We start from the raw sequence: 20,343 nt of genomic DNA, 5'->3' as shown, positions 1-20,343 counted from the left end.
CGGCGGTAGTGCTGCCCAGTGCTCCGGCGTTGTCCGGGCTTCTCACTGCCGCCTCAACAGCAGCCACGGGAGGGGAGTCGCTGGAGCTGCCCCCGGACTTTCCACCAAGCCCAATGCCGCCAGCTCACATGCCCGCCTCTCCCCGCGGCGGTGGCGGCGGCGGCGGTAGTGCTGCCCAGTGCTCCGGCGTTGTCCGGGCTTCTCCCGCCACGCGCAGCCCAGCAGCTCGCTCCGGCTGGCGGCGGCGGAGGAAGGTGAATGCGGCTTGGAAGCTGGCTGCTGGGAAGGCCCCCCCCTTCCGGCTGTCACCTTTTAAAACAGCCCCCGGGCTGTTTTAAAAGGTGACAGCCGGGCGGCAGCGGTTTTTTGCGGGTTTTTTTTGTTGTTGCACGGATTAATTGACTTTACATTGTTTCCTATGGGAAACAATGTTTCGTCATACGAGCTTTTCGACGTACGAGCCTCCTTCCGGCACCAATGAAATTCGTAAGTCGGGGTTCTACTGTATATCGCCGCCCCCCTCTGCTCCAGCGCCTCCCCCCCCTCCCTGCCTGCATCTTCGCTCCATAAGACGGGGCTGATTTTTCATCCTACTTTGGGAGGAAAAAAACTGCGTCTTATGAAGCGAAAAATACGGTAATAAATAAAAATCTGCAGAAAACGCATGGTTGAAAATGTCAAAAGGATGGGCATGGCCATCTGGTTGAAGTCCTGCCTTGTCTTTATGTATCTGCTTGAAGTCTTTCCCACTATAGCCTGGGTCAAGGGTAAGCAAAGTTGGCTCTTCTATGACATGTGGACTTCAACTCCTAGAATTCCTGAGCTAGGATGATTGGCTCAGGAATTCTGGGAGTTGAAGTCCACAAATCATAGAAGAGCCAACTTTGCCTACCCCTGGCCTGATGATGGCTACAAGAAGGAAAGAACAAACTTTGGAACTTCTTTCTTCTGATGCCAATTGTCCTATACAGTAAATGCAAATTGGGTTTGTGCTATGTAGGGAGATCCCTCTGCTCCTATCCCAGTAAGCAGCTCCTGGGGTTATGTCATGTAAGTCCAATTGCCTTTTAGATTGAGGCCCATGCAAATAAGTAAGCAGGGAATACAATTTAGTTTGAATGAAAACAATACAGATCAGGGGTGGGTGGGTTCCAACTTACTTTGCTGCCGATTTGCTCCCTCCCATGCCATGTGGGTGCGCCGCGTGGATGCGCCACGTGGGCACATCATATGCAGTAATGGGAAAAAAACAACTCCCCCCAAAAAAGATGGGAACTCCATGCACAGTGCCGGAACTGCGAAACAAAGATGATGGCACTCACGGACCGGCACCGACCAATGTGTGTCGGTGATGTCATCATGACATCACCAGCGGGTCACTACCAGTTTGGACGAATCAGTCCCAACTAGGAGGAACCCACCCTTGATGACGATGTCAATGTTTCCTGCATTTTTCATTGCAATCCAATGTTCCTCTCTTCAGAGTGGCCATTTTATAAAATTATAACATAAATTATCAATCAATGTACATCCATCCTTGTGGAACAACTAATTTTCTTTGGTATCTGAAATAATTTTTGCTAGTCAACATATAACCCCATTGGCCTCCTTATTAAGAGACAGTTTTTCTGCTATCATTTACTGCATCCCTTTAAGGATAGGTTTCTTGGTTCTACCTTAATTCATACCTAGTGATTCAATGAATTCATTATATAATAGCCTTATTTCCCAAGAAGAAAATCAGGCCCACTTTTAGGCTACTTAAAAGATGAATTTTACTCTGATGGATTGGCAACAAGCAAAGCTGGAATCAATTTGTGGCCCTGACAAACTCTAATTACAAAGTCACGCTTGTGGCTGAGAATGTCATGCGGCAAAATTGAAGGAAGAAAGTTTATTTAAAAAAATGAATGACTTATTGTAATTGGCAGGTTTAGATAAAAAAAACACCAAATAAGATCATGGATCATCCTTACTACACTTCATTGCAATCCTCTGGGCAGTTTAAATCCAAAGTTTTGGCACAACGATTTTCAGAATAAACTAGGAATTAGAGGCACACTGAGAGGGCTGATTTCTGTGGCAAGAGAGAAAGTTTGGAAAATAAAATAGCAGATTTTTAGCAATGTCCTTCATGACAGGTAGCCAGCCAAACCACAGGATAGCTGTGAAGAGAAGCTATTTCAGAAGAATGGTATGCTGTGAGATGAGAAGGGAAAAGAAAGAAGCATATTTGGTCATCCTTATAATTGTTTTTTAAAGCTTCCCACAAGCAGAGCTTCTGCCTGGAAAATTTATTGGGCAATCTAAACATTGTCTTTGGAGAGGGGTGGCATACAAATCTAATTAATAATAATAATAATAACAACAACAACAACAACAACAACGATTCTGGCATAAGCCAGTGAAAGTGGTTCCAGTGGTACTTGGCACACTGGGCGCAGTGCCAAAGGATCTCAGCGGACATTTGAAAACCATCAGAATTGACAAAATCTCCATCTGTCAATTGCAAAAGGCCGCTTTACTGGGATCGGCAAACATAATTCGCCGCTACATCATGCAGTCCTAGGTGCTTGGGAAGCGCTCGACTGGTGATGAAATATGAAATCCAGCAGTGATCTCATTTGCTGTGTAGTATTGACATAATAATAATAATAATAATAATAATAATAATAATAATAATAATAATAATAATAATAATAATAATTGTTTTGGATGAAGTCACTTTAAGGTAAGATAGAAAAAAATGGCGTCATTTTAGCATTTGCATTGGTTGTTTTTAAACAATTGCACATTGATTTCATTTTGGACTCTGTCAATTCATACCATCCAACAGCTATATTTTTTAAAAAAAAGTTTTAGTAATATAATTATGGAACTACTATAGAATCAAGAAAGAAAATTTGAAAAAAAATTATTAGGAAAGTAATCTAAGGCAGTGTTTCCCAACCTTTTTTGAGCCGCGGCACATTATTCACATTTTCAAAATCCTGGGGAACATTGAGGGGGGGGGGCGCAAAAAAGTTTGGACAAAAAAAATCTCTCTTTCTCCCTTTCGCTCTATTTCTCTCTCCCTCCCTCTTTCTCTCTCTCTCCATCCCTTTCTTTCTCCCTTCCTTCCTCTCTTGCTGTTTCTCTCTCCCTCCTTCCCCCCTCTTGCTGTCTTTCTTTCTTTCTTTCCTTTCTTTCTCTCTCTCTCATTCTGTCTCTCTTGCTATCTCTTTCTTTCTCCCTTCCTCTCTCTTTTGCTCTTTCTCTCTCCCTCCTTCCCCCCTCTTGCTGTCTCTTTCTTTCTTTCTTTCTCTCTCTCATTCTGTCTCTCTTGCTATCTCTTTCTTTCTCTCATCCTTCCTTCCTCTCTATTTGGCTCTCTTTCTCTCTCTCTCCTTCCCCCCTCTTGCTGTCTCTTTCTTTCTTTCTTTCTTTCTTTCTTTCTCTCTCTCTCTCTCTCTCTCATTCTGTCTCTCTTGCTATCTCTTTCTCTCTCTTCCTTTCTTTCTCTCTCTTGTTCTCTCTCTTCCTTCTCTGCAGAGGCCGGCAAAGCTTTTCTGGGTAGGCTGGCTGGGGGATAGGGTGCGCGCGTGCACGCACCCCCGACGTTCTAAAGAACCTTCTCCGACCTCCGCTGTGAGAAGGTTTTCTCCGAGCGCTCGCCAGAGGAGCTGGAGAAAGGGGCAGATCGAGCGGAAGGGCGGGCGGGCATCAGCGGCGAGAAGCCAGGGGCGTGAGGGGAACGGAGGCACTGGGGGGTGGGGGCAGCCGCGGCGCCAGCCTCCGCACTTTCATCGCTCCCCACCCCAAACTCCAACGCCCAGCTCCTTGCGCGGCACTGGAAAAGGGTGCTTCATTGCCGGCTTCTACCTCGTGCTGCCAGGGAATCTCCAGCTGGGCAGGGCTCTCCTTAAGCTCTCCTTTTTCCCTAGGAGCTTGGCAGCACACCTGGCTGTGTCTCGCGGCACACTAGTGTGCCGCGGCACACCGGTTGGGAAACGCTGATCTAAGGCACCAGGCTAAAAACTAGGGGTGTCTCACCTACATGCAAAGTCAGAGAAGTGACCTTGGACTAGTCACTTTCTCTCAGCCCTTGGAAAGTGATTTCTTGCCAAAAAAACTGCAAGAACAAAATTATCAGGAGTCCACACTAACTACTGTGTGTGTGCAGATACAGATTTAGAAAAGATATAATGATTTATCTATTGTAGTCACAATTTCACTTGGATATGAATAGATAAGAACAGATTAAAATGGTACCCAAGAGTTAGCAAGTATGTATGTAAGTGAAGGGTATGGTTTTCTCAGTTGCAATGTATGGCTGTGAAAGTTGTATCATAACAAAGGCTGAGCGCCAAAGAATTGAGGCCTTTGAACTATGGTGCTGGAGAAGACTCCTGCGAGTCGCTTGGGTTGCAAGGCAATCAAACCAGTAAGTCATAGAGAAGATCGATTCTGAGTACTCTTTAGAAGACCAGATCCTGACGATGAAACTCAAATACTTTGACCAACTAATGAGAAGGAAGGACTCACTGGAGAAGAGCCTAATGCTGGGAAAGATTGAGGGCAAAAGAAGAAGGGGACGACAGAGAATGAGGTGGCTGGATGGAGTCACTGAAGCAATCGGTGAGAGCTTAAATGGACTCCGGGGGATGGTAGAAGACAGGAAGGCCTGGAGGAATGTTGTCCATTGGGTCACTCACGATGGGTCAGACACGACTTTGCAACTAACAACAACAAAAAAGCATCATTTTTAGCAGCTTACTGCTTTCCAGGTATCTTGTCATTTACACTTCTGTAGATTTCAAACTCTATGCCAGAAATAATTTTTTATTAACTAATAGCAAACTGGAGCTAATTAAACAGATCTTTCTACAAGATGTGGATTGCAAACATTAGGATGGTCATTAGATAAGAGCAGGAAAATACAGAGAAAGCATACAGGTGTTGTGCAAATTTGTCTCATATTTTGAGGAACAAACTTTGCAAAACTGCTCAAACTTAAAGAAACCCAGTGCATGTTTTTGCTTCAACAGAACCATTCTAGCTAAGCTTCTTCTGATGAACAAGTGTTAGTAGAAATTAATAGCTTATTCTGTATATGCCAACATCTCACTTAATTCATTTGTATTACCAGTGCAACCCAAACACAACAGAAAATAAAATATACACATGAAATTGTAAGCCTCCTTGAGCCCAAAGGAAATTTCCATTTTAGAAATGATTAAGTAGCACTTTTCTCTAGGAAATGAAATTATGGTGGTTATACAAAGTTGAAAGGTAGATATAAACAATGAATAATAGATTTTGCACTGACCCAGACCACATTGTGAAATTTGCTTTATTTGAATTGAGATGTGGATGCAGCTTTGCTGAACTTTAACAACTAGAGAGATGTATTATCAACAAAAATTAAACAAATCTGAGGGTTTTTCTTACCAACTCAAATGATTGTTTTTATTGTAACAATGCAAATAAATGAAATATTTAGTGGTCTTCATAAAGAAACATATTTATCTACAGAGCTTTTTAACTGCTTCGAATTACTTTCTCCTATCTCACACCATTGGCTAAACTTTATGACTGCTTTGTTACATGATTTTCCTCTTTAAACACCTTTACCTTATAGTCTTCGGATTACAAACTCTCCTTCAACAACTGTTCAAAGTTACTCAGAGCTCCAGTTGCTGCAGTGTCTCCAAGGTCATGGGATAGCAATCCAAGTGGTCAGTGCTCAGCTTGCGATTATGACCTTGCAGTATGATTGCAATTTCTGATATTCCTTGTGAGCTTACAGGGAAGCTAACAGGAAGTCAGAAATTGTTTACTTTTTTGTATTACCACACTCTGTAGCACTTGCCCATAGCGCATTCACACCCATAGTACCTTTGCTCACCTCCACCTTCTGCAGGTCTTGTCTGTAGCATGGCCTGCTTACCTGGGACTCCCACCTCTTCTCACATGGATCCAGGATTATAACAGCAAATGGCATTGCCAGGATTGCCATTGCTAAGTGATGTGGTCATGTGATATTGTGCTTTATGACAGCATCACTTGGCAATGGAAATTCTGGTCCCAACTGATGTTATAACCCAAGGACCACCTGCACTTTGACTTCTGCTTGAAACTTAGAGAGGAGGGTGGAAACAAGCCCTAAGCTTCTTGGAAAGCTATTTCCTTGGTCATGCTCCTTTATGTTGTTACTCCTGATCTGTTTTTCCCAAGGCAACTACAGCTGTTTGCCTAGACCAGTGATGGGCTACCAAAATTTTTACTACCACACAATGGGCATGGCTTATGCATTTTGTTTCAACATCTTTCAGTGCAAATTGGGTGTTCTGAGGTGGAGCTCCAAATTTTGTTACCGGAACAGTGTTCCTGACCGTTCCCGTAGGAGCCCATCACTGGCCTAGATGCTCCATTCTACAAATCCTTCTTCCTCATTTGCATGCTCCTCAGTCATACATCCATCCTTCCTCCTGAGTTCCATTTTCTAATTTGGTTGCCTGATTCCCCCAGCAGGTTTACTTCTTGCTCCTTGATGTGTATATTGTACCTCCAATCCAGGCAGAAACTCATAGCATACTTTGCCTGATAAGGCTTCACCTAATAAATCTTGCCCTACGAGTCAGAAAGCCTTGCTCAGAGAGGTCTTAATTAATTGAGGAGCCTTCTGATGATTTGGGTGTCGCTTTTCATACTTTGGGCAAACAGAAAAAAACTTGAACCTTGAGCCAAGGTATAATTCAAGCTCAGTGGCACATGCATGATTAAATGCTTCTTTGAAAGCATTTAAAAATACTTCTTCCCATACCTGCTTTCTATGCACAGTAATCTATTTTTCCAAACAATAGAGAAGCATAGGTGACATGGTGTAAAGGGATGGGTATGTATTTATATATAAATTTATTATGGAAGAAGCAAGGGGTTGCCAAAGTGCATTCCGCAGGGGTAACCAATGCCCAACGAGCCTCTTCTATGGCTAGATCAGCTCTTGATCAATTCCCCAGTCAAGATTGCCAGGAATATTTTTCCTGCACTCTTTATAATATCTAGAAAATAGCTTTTGTATTGTTTACCTCATTTTTCCTTCTTATTTCCCCAGTTGAGCCTTTCTATCCTTGTATTTACAGAAGCAAAATGGCCATGTGGTTTGTTTTCCTGGGGATTATGATGCACTGCTCTTTCCTGGAGGTCCTGACACAACTACCTGTTCAGCCTGAAAACTGCTCTGATCAGAGCCAGAAGATCAGCTTTAGTCATTCCTACAAGATTAATGTGCCTGAGTCCTTTCAGTTCAAAGCGGAACCAGATCCAGGGCCTCTCCAAGACAACAATCACATGTTTTTCACTAATGGTGAAGTAGAGGAGGGCGAGGAGCAAAACATTATATTCAGGCATAACATTCGGCTGCAAACTCCTAAAAGAGACTGTGAACTCCTTCACCAGGTTAAAGCTTTGCTGGAAAGAGTGGGAAATTTAGAATTAGAAGTGGTACAACTGAAAAGGATCTGTAACCCTCAAAAGTGTTGTGGAAAAGGAAAAGGTGAGGAAGCTAGTTGTGTAGCCTGTTGACTGTATATTGTGCCCTATTGTTTGACTTTTATCACCCACCAAACACTGGCTTGCTTGTCATCCAGAAATGGGGACCCAGATTTAGTACAGCAGACTTCAAGACTATTGAAGTTCTGTAAATAATTTCATGGGGTTTTCTTTTGTAGATTCGCCCTGTACCCAATAAAAACTCAGTCATCAAATTATTATTATCCTTAAAAGCAAAGCAGCAGTACTGCACATGTTGGCTTAGGGGTAAAAAGATGGGATTTAGCGCGGGATTCATTTTGCTTAAAACTGGAACTCATGCATGTAAACAAGGTGTCAGTGTTTATTATTCTTTTCAAGTGAGTTGAGATCTTGGTGCCCATGTGTCTTTGTCTTCCCTTTTTTCTCCTATGTTCTGGACCTCTTGCTGAACAGGGGTGTCATCCTGCAGTGGCCATGGCACTTTCATCGAAGAGATCTGCAGCTGCAACTGTGAGGAAGGCTGGGAAGGACAGGACTGTTCTCAACCCACGTGCCCAGGGAATTGCAACAGTAACGGGCGCTGCATTGATGGCCGGTGTGTTTGCAACGCCCGCTATGCCGGTGACGACTGCAGTCAACTCCTGTGTCCCGAGAACTGCAGTGGAAATGGGGTCTGTGTCCATGGGGTATGCCAGTGTTATCAGGAGTTCACTGGAGATGACTGCAGTGAGAAGAGGTGCCCTAATGACTGCAGTGGCAATGGATACTGTGACAGTGGCGAGTGTTACTGTAAGGATGGTTTCACAGAGCTAGACTGCTCTAAAGGTAAGAGCCTTTCCCTGGCTATCCCTGCAACGTTGAGGGACTTCCAAATGAAGATTTAATTGAACGGCCATTCTGCCATTGCTTTTTTAACACACCCCGTCTGGAATGGTGGGGTCCGAGGGTCGGGGCAGAATCGCATTTGACCCACACCTTTGTCCTCATCACATGCAAGGTCAAGACATTCTTTTTTCTCTTTGCCTTCCTTGTTATCAATTAATCAGCATGAGAGTGCCTAGAGAAGTTCAAAATACTGAATAACTTTTGGGATATTTCACTGATTAGGATCTTGAATTCATTGTGTTACTTCAAAAAAACTGAATTGTATTTTGGGTAGAGCCCTCTCCATGCATGGATCCTCCTCAAGCAATTGCTCCTGTTATCTTCTCTTAATTTGTTTTTCAGTCAAATAGTTTTGTGGGAAGGTTTTGAAAAAAATGTTTTCCAGTTTTCCAGAGATCTTTCCATCTTTTAAAAATATTACAAATAAACAAAATCCATTATGGTATATTATATGTATGAGTAACATACAATAAGTCAGAGCAAACATACTGGGAGATGTCTGACATATTCGTGCACATTGTTAGGCTACCAGGTTTCCTAGTTTGGGGCCGGCAGTGGATTGTTCCCGGTTCGACCCGATTCTGCGAACTGGTAGCACCAGCGGCGGGATGCTCTACCCACTGCCCAGGATGCTTCTGCACATGCACAGAAGTGGCACAAGTATGTGCCCGCAAACAAACCAAGGGTTTTAGAATTCACTACTGATTGTGGCTCGTTGTTTTGTTCTAATTCAGATAACACTGCAGTATACATAACTGGAAAGACCCATTTTGTATGCTGTTGAAATTTGTTTTCAGGGAACCTGAAGCAACTCTTACATATTGAACAAAATATTTATTATTGCTGCTATTATTTACTAGGAATATAATCTGCCAGAAAGTGCTCTCCAATTTCTGTTGCACTGAATTGGGAGCTCTGCTTAATTTGCCATAGGATTTGTGAATACAAAGTACATTATCCCTCATTTCAAGGAGAGCAGCTGAGTACTTCAAGAGTGCCAGTTTCTCTTCCAGTGAGGATAATACATTTCTAAATTTTATAATGATAAATGAAGTAACGTAATGGACTCTTATCCTGCATATCAACATTTATTGAACTGTCAAGGATTTTTAACTGCCATTCTGATGAAAGAGTATTTGTTGGCTTTACTTGGATAGTCATAGAAAAATAAAATGCAAAAAAGATACAGTTCCTACGTACTTAAAGAAAGAGAACAGAAATATAAAAAATATATATTTGGTTTTGTACAGTTAGTGTAAGTTATCTCTGCACTCCTTGCAGTTGATCAAACATTTTGCTTGAGAAAAAGGAAGCTGACTTAAAATAATAAAACTTAAAATGGGTAGATTTTATTAGGTCCCAAATCTGCACTTCATCATCTGATGAAAATATTCAAGTTCTGAAGGAATTGGATATGCTATTTAATGCATGAAAAACAATATCAGCAAATATTTATTGTCAACACTTGTACCACTAATTATTTTAAAAATGAGATGATGCAGCCTACCCATTGCTAAGGAAATTATACAGATAAAATGAAACATGAGGTGCCTAGCTCGATTCACAGGCTGCATTATTTTACAATCTTCTCATTATTTCCCAATAGTGGTTGCCCCATGGAATGCTCGTCTCCTTAAAACCACCGAAAATTCCCTAGCCATTGGCTGGGATAAGATAACAGACGTGGACTACTACCTCATCAGCTATTTTCCTCTTGGGGAAGAGGCCTTGATGAAACAAATACAGGTGCCAAAAGATCAGACAAATTATGAGATTCGGGGTCTGATTCCTGGCACAGAATATGTAATCACACTTCGCAATGTAAAGAAGGAAGTCTTCAGTGAACCAGAACTCCTGCAAGGTAGCACAGGTAGGAAACTGCAATTCTCTTTCCATTATCTTTGAACCTGCAGGGTCTTCACATCCACACAAGGCCAAGACTTTGGAAAACTAATAATGCAAACATTGATGATGAAATGGCACCCTATATGAATTACGGTTCTTTGAATGAACAAATGTCTGAATGGTAGCTATTTCTAATACAGTATTTTATCCCAAGTTGGATTCTAATGTCCTACAAGAAAAAGGAATGTAGCTGATAAGGATCAACGTAACTGTAACTTTCTTTGCAATGTTTTTATCTGTTTACTTAAATTATCTTCTTCTTTTGTTTCTTTCCTTGGTTACCTCCAGAGGGTATGTACAATAGCTCCTCTAACAGGAGTACACATTTTATTCCACTATGATTTTCTATTCTTTTTTGGGGGAGGGGGGATGATCATGTATATACAGTGGTACCTCGGTACTTGAACGCTTCCTTTCTCGTACATTTCGGATACCGAACAAAATTTTCGGCAAAAATTTGCTTCGGTATCTGAACAAAAATTCGGATACCAAACAGCCACAGAAAATTTTGTTTATTATCCGAAATGAGGGGACGGGGTGAGAAGGAATGGGAGTCGGAATCCGACACGCCCATTCTGGCCGCCCACTAAACAGCCTCCCAGTCGTGCTCCAAGCTGTAGGGAGTGGGGGGGCGGGCGGCTGCAATACCGGTAGTTTCGGGGGAGCTCCTTTCCTTTAAGCAGTTACACCAACTTTCTCTTTCCCGAGAGTAGCGACGGCAGCAGAGGCTTTCCTTAGAGCAGCAGCAGCGCCGGGAACGTGAGATGAGAAAGGGAAGCCTCTGACGTTCCCGGCGCTGCTGCTGCTCTAAGGAAAGCCTCTGCTTCCGTCGCTACTCTCGGGAAAGAGAAAGTTGGTGTAACTGCTTAAAGGAAAGAAGCCCCCCGAAACTGTTGGTATTGCAGTGGCCCCCCCACTCCCTACAGCTTGGAGCGGAAGGGTGTAGGAAGGGTGGGGCGGCTGCAATTCCGGCAGTTTCGGGGGGGGCTCCTTTCCTTTAAGCAGTTACACCAACTTTCTCTTTCCCAAGAGTAGCGACGGCAGCAGAGGCTTTCCTTAGAGCAGCAGCAGCGCCGGGAACGTCAGAGGCTTCCCTTTCTCATCTCACATTCCCGGCGCTGCTGCTGCTCTAAGGAAAGCCTCTGCTGCCGTCGCTACTCTCGGGAAAGAGAAAGTTGGTGTAACTGCTTAAAGGGAAGACGAATCACTGAGGAAAGGAGCCCTCCCCCCCGAAACTGCCCCCACCCTAACTACAGCTTGGAGTGCTTAGACCTCATATCTTTATCCCATAGGAAATAAAGGAAATAGGGGCTGGAAACCAATTAAACCCATTTCCATTATTTCCTATGGGATAAATTAATTCGGTACTCGACCAAATCGGTTCTCGACCACACTTTTGGAACAGATTATGGTCGAATACCGAGGTACCACTGTATCTATCCCATGTCAGTGGCAGGTTCCCTCTGACAAATAATTGTTTAAAAACAACAACTGAGCTGAATTCCAGTTGAATAAAGTCTAGCAGATGGTGCTAATATTCCCTTTGAATCCAGTTCCCTTAAGATTTCTCCAAAGTTTGGGGTAGCTTTTCCTATGACCACAGCCACAGCTAAGATTTACATGAGGAGTAAATATCCATGGCCTAAATTAGTTTCCTTGAGGGTCTGAAAGCTATTTACCAAGGTCCCTTGCATGTTTTCCAAAATCCCTTCTCCTATCTCGGGGTGTAAAAAAAAGGCAAAAACTCATAATTAAAGGTCAGAAATGAAGCCTTTCCTTCCATCCAGTATCATTTAGACAAAGTCCCTACTGATGGTCATGAATTGTTTTGATACCTGTTGTATGTATGGAAGCATATTTTGGGGGATGAGGGCAAAATCTCAGGAAAAGGAAAGGATGAAACTTCCCCTTCCCAAAACTCATGTTTTCAAATCAGTGTTTTAAACAGTGAATTTGTCATGTACTGTATGTAGGCTTTTTAATTGTCTCATAAAATATAATCCTATTGGATGCTTTTGAGAAAGAAAAGATCAATTCTCAATTGTGCTGCAACCAAGTATTAAAATAATTAATATTGATTTATGAAATCATTAATATTAGTGAATACTGTACTATTTTAAAACCTACTTGTCATAGTGAGGATTTGGGGTAATATGCACAATATGTCCATTTGTGTGGATGTAATATGCGCGTATGGTTCTGGGGAAGCTATATTCTCACGAAGAGGCGGTTCTGTCTACTTTACCGATGGATAGGTGTGTCTAAAATGAAGTGATGGTTAAAAAAATCAAGATGGTGTCCATGTCCACGAAACCCCGCCTCTTTTCTCTAATCCTAATATGCATATATGGTTAATGAATATTAATCCAAATCGGTTCAATAGGATATATTAAGTGAGATGTATTTGTTTGCATGAATAAAATACAATATTAATACTACTTCAGGGTTGACATTCCCTCCTTTGGATGCTCCTTCATGAAAGACTATCTTTGATGGCAGGCAGGCTTAGCTAAGTTTTCCGAAGAATAGAATTGGGAGGGCCTTTGCAGTCCAACTATTTGCCACTAATTGTTTGAATCCCTCTGACTTAAGCCGGGAGTGGGGAATGAGTGAGGATCAATGGACACAAAAAAGAATCAAAGCTTTGATCACATAGTTGTGGTTGTGGCCAGCATCTTTTTTGTGATTTTTAAAAAAAATGTAACTTCATATTCATACATATATCAATCCATATATCTTACAAACATAGCCATAACATACATAATTACATATTTCTAGCTGATCTGTTTTGTATTCACATCAACACCTCTATTATATTAATAAGTTATCAGTCTGTGTTCATGTTTCTCTCACTGTGGCTGCCATTTTATGGTAATCCCCATAATTCCCCATGCCTCTAAGAATTAAATATTAAAACTTTCTAATATTATGAGTAACAGGCATAATATAACCCAATAATTTAATTACTGCTATTGATACCAAATTTACTTTTAGGAAAAGTTTCATCATATACCATATTTTCTTTTAAACTTACATACATGTGTGTTTTTATTTTATTTTATACTGTATCACTCCTGTCTATAAACTGATGCTACCTTAAGATGGTCTTTGGTCCTCAATCTATAGTGTTGTGATCTTCCTAAGAAAGAGGGCTAACTCAAAACCTAACATGACCCTAATTTATCATAAAATAAATTTATTCTAAAATTGCATGTTTTATATAAAGTGCATGTATTATACTGAAGAAAAAAATATTTGTACAATAGTATCAATATCTAAAAGGATCCAAGAAGGAAAATGGAAATAAACATAATTATATTTATAGAGATATATCCAGGAGGGTAAACATGGTTTTGGGAAAGGTTTGTTTGGTTGCTGCAGAGTGTAAAGTGCTTATGGACTTTTAGAAAATGACTGCCATGCTATAGGTTAATACCAACATTTATTTGTATTAGTTTTAGACTAATATAAAAATCAGATTTTTGCTTTGGTCAAAAATCACTAGTAGATTTTTGGAAAGCTGCAAGTATAAATACACCCCTTTGTTTAGCATAGCTAAGTGATTGCATAATTCTCCATATTAAAAATGTCCTTATAATTAACACTCCACACAAAAAAGCTTGATTGCTGAAGTCTTGCAGAACTCTTTGTCAATGTTCATTTTAGCCGTTTCTGCGATTGGGCTTATCTGGGTGACGGAGGAGACTGAGAACTCATTGGAAGTGGAATGGGAAAATCCAGCAGCAGAAGTGGATTACTACAAACTGAGGTTTGGTTCTTTGTCTGGAGAGGAGAAGGAAGTAATTGTCCCCAAAAGTAATGATGTGAAGAGCAGGTACATCATCACAGGTAAGCAATCAACGTGCACTTATCCAGAATAAGAACAATTAATCTGTTCATTTGGTACCAAAAAGTTGGCTGAGCAATTGCAGGAATGGAAAAAAAGTTTCTGTATTCAGAGTTAGGGTTCTCGTCTATTTATATTTTACTGTCTTGTTATGTGCTTTTCATTTCTGGGATAGAGGTCAATTTCTTTGGAAAAGAAGCCTCCCAGCAAGGGCTTTAGACCAGTGTTTCTTCACCTTGGCAACTTTAAGTTGGTTGGCTGGGGAATATTAGGAGTTGACGGGAGGGAGCCAAGTGGACTGGAAAAGATGCTCGCCACTTTGTCTACTCCTGCATTAGAAGGTTACAATATGTTATATAGGTTAAAACACAGAACATAGAGGAACACCTAGGAGAGAGAGAGCGGCTGCAGGGGGAGCTTTTCCCGGCACCTCCCCATTGCAGACTCTGCAAGGTGGGCAGGCGGGCGCTCCAGGGGCAGGGGAAGCAAGGAGCAGTGGCAGCTGCGAAGAGGGTGGAAGGGAAGAGAATCTTTTTGTTCCTGAAGAAAATTGGGACATTTTTGAAATGTCCCAGGACGTGGGACAAATTATTCAAAACTGGGTCTCTCCCGCCAAAGTGGGACATCTGATCACCTTATACTAGTTGCTGTGTCTCAGTCTGGTTTGTCTGGTTTGTCAACTGTACAACATGCAACATATAATTGTCCATGTGAGAAACAATTGTCTCAATGTCTCTTTCTTCAAATTTCCTGCACTTAGCCATTGCTAGGTCTTGTTATCATCTGTTTTCCCTGCTATTTTTAAAAATGTACTGGCCATGTATTGTTTTGTCTTCCAATGCTTCTTTTCTGTTTTTCATTTGGTCTTTCTTGCAGGCCTTTTGACCTCTCCAGTATTGTTTTGGTTTTTGTTGTTGTTACTATTACAGTGATCCCCCGCTCGTTGCGAGGGTTCCGTTCCAGGACCCCCCGCAACGAGCGGGTTTTCGCGAAGTAGCGCTGCGGAAGTAAAAACACCATCTGCGCATGTGCAGATGGTGTTTTTACTCCCACAGCGCTAGCGAGGAACCGAAGATTGGGGGCGGCGCGGCTGTTTGCCGCCGGCATGGGGGGCTTCCTAGCAGCCCCCCAAACCCGGGTTGGGGGTCCGGGGGGTGCTGGCAAGCCCCCCATGCCGGCGGCGACATTTTAAAATAGCCGCGCCGCCCCCAATCTTTGGCTCCTCGCTAGCGAGCAGGCAGGTGGCGGACAAGCCGTTCGCTGGCGCTGGCTCTCGGCGCTTTCGAGCTGAGTCCGGGAGCGAATTCGCTCCAGGACTCAGCTCAAAAGCGCCGATAGCCAGCGCCAGCGAACGGCTTGTCCACGCTGGCTATCGGCGCTTTCGAGCTGAGTCCGGGAGCGAATTCGCTCCAGGACTCAGCTCAAAAGCGCCGATAGCCAGCGCTAGCGAACGGCTTGTCCACGCTGGCTATCGGCGCTTTCGAGCTGAGTCCGGGAGCGAATTCTCTTCCGGACTCAGCTCAAAAGCGCCGATAGCCAGCGCTAGCAAACGGCTTGTTCATGCTGGCTATCGGCGCTTTCGAGCTGAGTCCGGGAGCGAATTCGCTCCAGGACTCAGCTCAAAAGCGCCGATAGCCAGCGCTAGCGAACGGCTTGTCCACGCTGGCTATCGGCGCTTTCGAGCTGAGTCCGGGAGCGAATTCTCTTCCGGACTCAGCTCAAAAGCGCCGATAGCCAGCGCTAGCGAACGGCTTGTCCACGCTGGCTATCGGCGCTTTCGAGCTGAGTCCGGGAGCGAATTCTCTTCCGGACTCAGCTCAAAAGCGCCGATAGCCAGCGCTAGCGAACGGCTTGTCCACGCTGGCTATCGGCGCTTTCGAGCTGAGTCCGGGAGCGAATTCTCTTCCGGACTCAGCTCAAAAGCGCCGATAGCCAGCGCTAGCGAACGGCTTGTCCACGCTGGCTATCGGCGCTTTCGAGCTGAGTCCGGGAGCGAATTCTCTTCCGGACTCAGTTCAAAAGCGCCGATAGCCAGCGCTAGCGAACGGCTTGTCCACGCTGGCTATCGGCGCTTTCGAGCTGAGTCCGGGAGCGAATTCTCTTCCGGACTCAGCTCAAAAGCGCCGATAGCCAGCGCCAGCGAACGGCTTGTCCCCGCTGGCTCTCGGCGCTTTCGAGCTGAGTCCTGGAGCGAATTCGCTTCAGGACTCAGCTCGAAAGCGGCGAGAATGAACCGCGTGGGCGGGCGAAGGGCGGGCGGCAGCGAGGAGTTTGCGTGGGCGGTGGGGAAACTCCTTGCTGATGCCCGCTGCTCGCCCTCCCGCCAGCAAGAGGGGGAAGACCCAGGGAAGCAGCCCAGCAGCTGATCTGCCGGGCCCCATCTACGCATGCGTGCCCATAGAAAAAAGGGCACGCATGCGTAGATGGTGTTTTGACTTCCGGGTTCAAAAATCGCAAATTACCCTGTTCGCAATGGTTGGGGACACAATAACCGGGGGATCACTGTACTATTATTGTTCATCACAAAGTCAGTTAAATATTCAGACTTGGTTTGGCATTTTTGTGTACCCATCGAGTCCTTACCAAGGACCTGGGGTAGGCAGGTTTGGATGTTTGATGGTGTTACAGATATTGTCACAGGATGGAAGCTGTTCCAGGTAAAGCTGCGTTCTGCAATTGACTGATGGCAAATTTGTCAATGCCAATGGTGTTCAAGTGGTGCTCCAGTTGTTTTGCAATTGCACCCAAGGCACCTATTATTACTGGTACTATCTTTGCTTCCTTTTGCCATAAGTGTTCTATTTCTATTTGTAGGGCTCTCCAATTCTTTCTCTTCTATTCTACTGTCTCCAGGCACTGCCACATCCACTATCTAGACTTTTTTGTCTTTCTTATTGATAATTGTTAAGTCTGAGGTGTTATGTGGCAGGTGCCTGCCTGTTTGAATTCTAAAGTCCCAGAGAAATTTAACTTCTTCATTTTCTATGACTTTTGCTATGATGATGATGATAATGATAATGATGATGATGTCAGTACAATGTTCAGCCTGGGTTTGGCATCTCTGTCCATCTATTGAGTATAGAGGACCAGGGATAGGCAAATCTGGATGTTTGACAGTGTTACAGATATTTATCTCAGGGTGGAAGCTGTTCCAAGTATTATTGTTATTGCTATTATTGTTGTTGTTATCTCTTTTCATTAAACATAAAACTCAGTCAACTGAACATTTAAAAATGTATCACAAATATCATTGACTGGCACCTAATGGTTGATACAGGTTGCTGCCAGGTGTTCCAGGTCCTTGGTAAGGACTTGATAGGTAGACAAAAATGTCAAACCCAGTCTGTACATCTGATTGAGTGCGCAATGATTCATCATCATCATCATCCATTTTAAGAAGATGCTTAGTTGAAAGGGGAGGAAAAAAATCAAGGGAACCCACAACTTTCGGTCCTTAATATGTCTTGCACACTGCTCAAAGAATAAAGGGAACACTTAAACAACACAATATAATTCCAAGTAAATCAAACTTCTGTGAAATCAAACTGTCCACTTAGGAAGCAACACTGATTGACAATCAATTTCACAGGCTGTTGTGCACATTCAACTTTGTACAGAACAAAGTATTCAATGAGAATATTTTCTTCATTCAGATCTAGGATGTGTTATTTGAGTATTCCCTTTATTTTTTGAGCAGTACAGTATATAACATCTGTATATAACATCCATAGCAGTATATAACATCTGTATACTCATCTGTGCGTATGAGTATCAGTTCTACTCAATCTGTATATCAGAAAACAAAACATATACAGTATTTTATAAAATTCCAGATGCCTTTTATGAGCTGCTTCAAAGGAAGCTGACTCTGAGAAAACACTGCAGCATTAAAAAAAAACCTTTCAGTGATCTATTAGATTGCAAATAGTCTTAGACAATTTAAGATTCACTAGAATGGAAACAGTTCAATAGTTGTGGTATTGTTACAATAAAGGTCTGTCTTGTGCAGCTATAAAATGGGTTATACAACAATGCCGATGATGAAAACTGCAGATTGCAGTTGTGGACTTAACAAAACAATTTTTTCATAGACACTGATACAAAACATTAAAGCATTGCATTAACAGCTTTCCTGAGCTCAGAAACAGTTGAAAGGGGATGTAATTGTTTTGAGTGCAATAATTTGAGAACCAAAGTGATTTTTCATTCTTCCTCCCCTCAAATGTGATATCAAAGTATTACTCTGGACATAATATCGAAGAAATGTAAAAAATGTAATTTAGAACTTGTTCCATTAGATCTTGAAAGAAAAGGAAATAAAAGTACAATTATGTCTCAAACCATTTTATCATTTCCCCCCGTTTCTTCTTTCCATAGGCTTGAAGCCAGGAACCAAATATAAGATCACTGTCATATCTGTGAGGAATGAGGTTGATGGGAAGCCATCTTCTGTACATGGTTGGACAGGTATAAACAGAAAGCTTTGTTTGTAGCATAATGGCATCCTTACACAATATTGGTCTTCATAGCTATTGCAGTAATTGCCCTTACAGTTGGATCATCCTGACACTGCCCCTCCCCTCCATTCTTTCCAATCACACTTTGCTGAAAGCTAGTGTCCAGGAAGAAACAACAGGCATGCCAGGAAGAAAGGGGATTATCCCAGTTAACTCTGGTCCCAAACTCTGTGAGTTGTTTGGTTGGTCTGCAGAGTCTTGACATGTATGGAAAATGTATATATCATCATGTGTGTGTGTGAAAGGAAAAGGAGGGGAAATTAGTATAGATCTATTTCAAGCTTAATATGCTCTCATCAGCTAGCGATACCCTTACCAGGATTTGAACCTGCAGAGTTTTAGCTTTAACCTCTAGACCACTCTAGCTTTAACCTCTAGACCAGTGTTTCTGAACCTTGACAACGTGAAGATATTTGGACTTCAACTCCCAGAATTCCCCAGCCAGCGAATGCTGGCTGGGGAATCCTGGGAGTTAAAGTTCAGATATCTCCAAGTTGCCACGGTTGGGAAACACTGCTCTAGACCACAGGCTCTCCTCCTCTTAGCTTGTACCAGGGAAAAGTTATATGATTTTTAAAAATATATATCATAATATATATTGAGTAGGACTTATATACATGTTTCTAATTTTCGTGATTCCAGAATTTTCAGGTAGCAAGGGCTTTGGGACATTACCATTTGCGATTAGAGTGCAACTCTATGATGAGGAAGGTTTTTGCACAGATCCATCTTGTGATGCCCTTTCCTTGACCGGGTGGCCTTCACATGGTCATTCAAGACCCAGTTACTTCATAATTGGACTATTATAAGTTTTCTGACAATCTGCTCCTTAATTTCTGTTACAAATCTTAGGGGAAAACTTCAAAATTTCTTGGCTCTGAATTCTATATTGAAACTTCCCCACAGAAAGCCACATACCAAAGGCTATTCTAGGGTTATATTCAGTGCAGGCTCTATACCCTCAACTTGATTTCATTGAGGGCCACATCAGGGTTGTGTTTAATTTCAGGGGGCCTGGGATGGGCGTGGCCAGCTCAATGTTACCCATGTCGCAGGTACCTGTGGTGGGCCAAGCACTCTGCCAGCAAAAGCAGGCTCCTGAGCTCATGTTTCGGCTGGGATTTCTCTGCCAGGGAAAATGAAACTCAGGAGGCCTGTGCATGGTTCTCCTGAGCTCTGTTTGCACTGGCAGAGGCACCTCAGGTCGGTCTTTCACTGTTTCCAGGGTGGCCCCATGGGCCAGATCTAATACCCTGCGGGCTGGATCTGGCCCCCGGGCCTTGTGTTTTAGACCCCTGCTCTTTGCTAATGATTAAAATAAATGCATGAAGAGGAAAATGCATCTATGTTATCAGGTCAAATTTCCTAGTGCTATGTTTTAAGTTACTAGTGACTAGTCTGAAAACATGGAGTGGGGTTGTCATGATGACCGCTCAGCCTTCCAGCCTTTGGAAACCATTTAAAAATGTATCAGAGATTAACCCAGGCTGCTTTGACTATTTCAGATTAAAACATCAGACTGTTATGTGCTCAGTGATGTTTATACATGTGTAATTTTTGGTTGGTTCACATTTTGCTTTTGTGTTGGATGGCTACCACCAAGCTGCTGGCTTTGGAGTATAGAAGACCACAAGTTTGGCTTCAGAATCAGCCAAGAATGAATTGCATAGCATG

General features: G+C 42.9%; 1 protein-coding gene across 6 annotated transcripts in view; it reads left to right on the top strand.

Moving 5' to 3' along the window:
• TNN (tenascin N) overlaps positions 1-20,343 on the top strand; it is a 73,278-nt gene that overhangs the window by 14,482 nt on the left and 38,453 nt on the right. For all 6 annotated transcript variants that reach the window (XM_070746697.1, XM_070746699.1, XM_070746702.1 and 3 more), the window contains 5 exons: positions 7,125-7,537; positions 7,969-8,340; positions 10,007-10,270; positions 13,972-14,154; positions 18,530-18,619. In XM_070746697.1, the coding sequence (XP_070602798.1) occupies positions 7,132-7,537; positions 7,969-8,340; positions 10,007-10,270; positions 13,972-14,154; positions 18,530-18,619 (1,315 nt within the window). In that variant the 5' untranslated portion in view covers positions 7,125-7,131. The remainder of the gene's footprint in view (positions 1-7,124; positions 7,538-7,968; positions 8,341-10,006; positions 10,271-13,971; positions 14,155-18,529; positions 18,620-20,343) is intronic.

This window comes from Erythrolamprus reginae, chromosome 3, assembly GCF_031021105.1.
Source record: "Erythrolamprus reginae isolate rEryReg1 chromosome 3, rEryReg1.hap1, whole genome shotgun sequence".
Lineage (NCBI taxonomy): Eukaryota > Metazoa > Chordata > Lepidosauria > Squamata > Dipsadidae > Erythrolamprus > Erythrolamprus reginae.
This window is presented reverse-complemented; position numbering and strand designations above follow the sequence as displayed.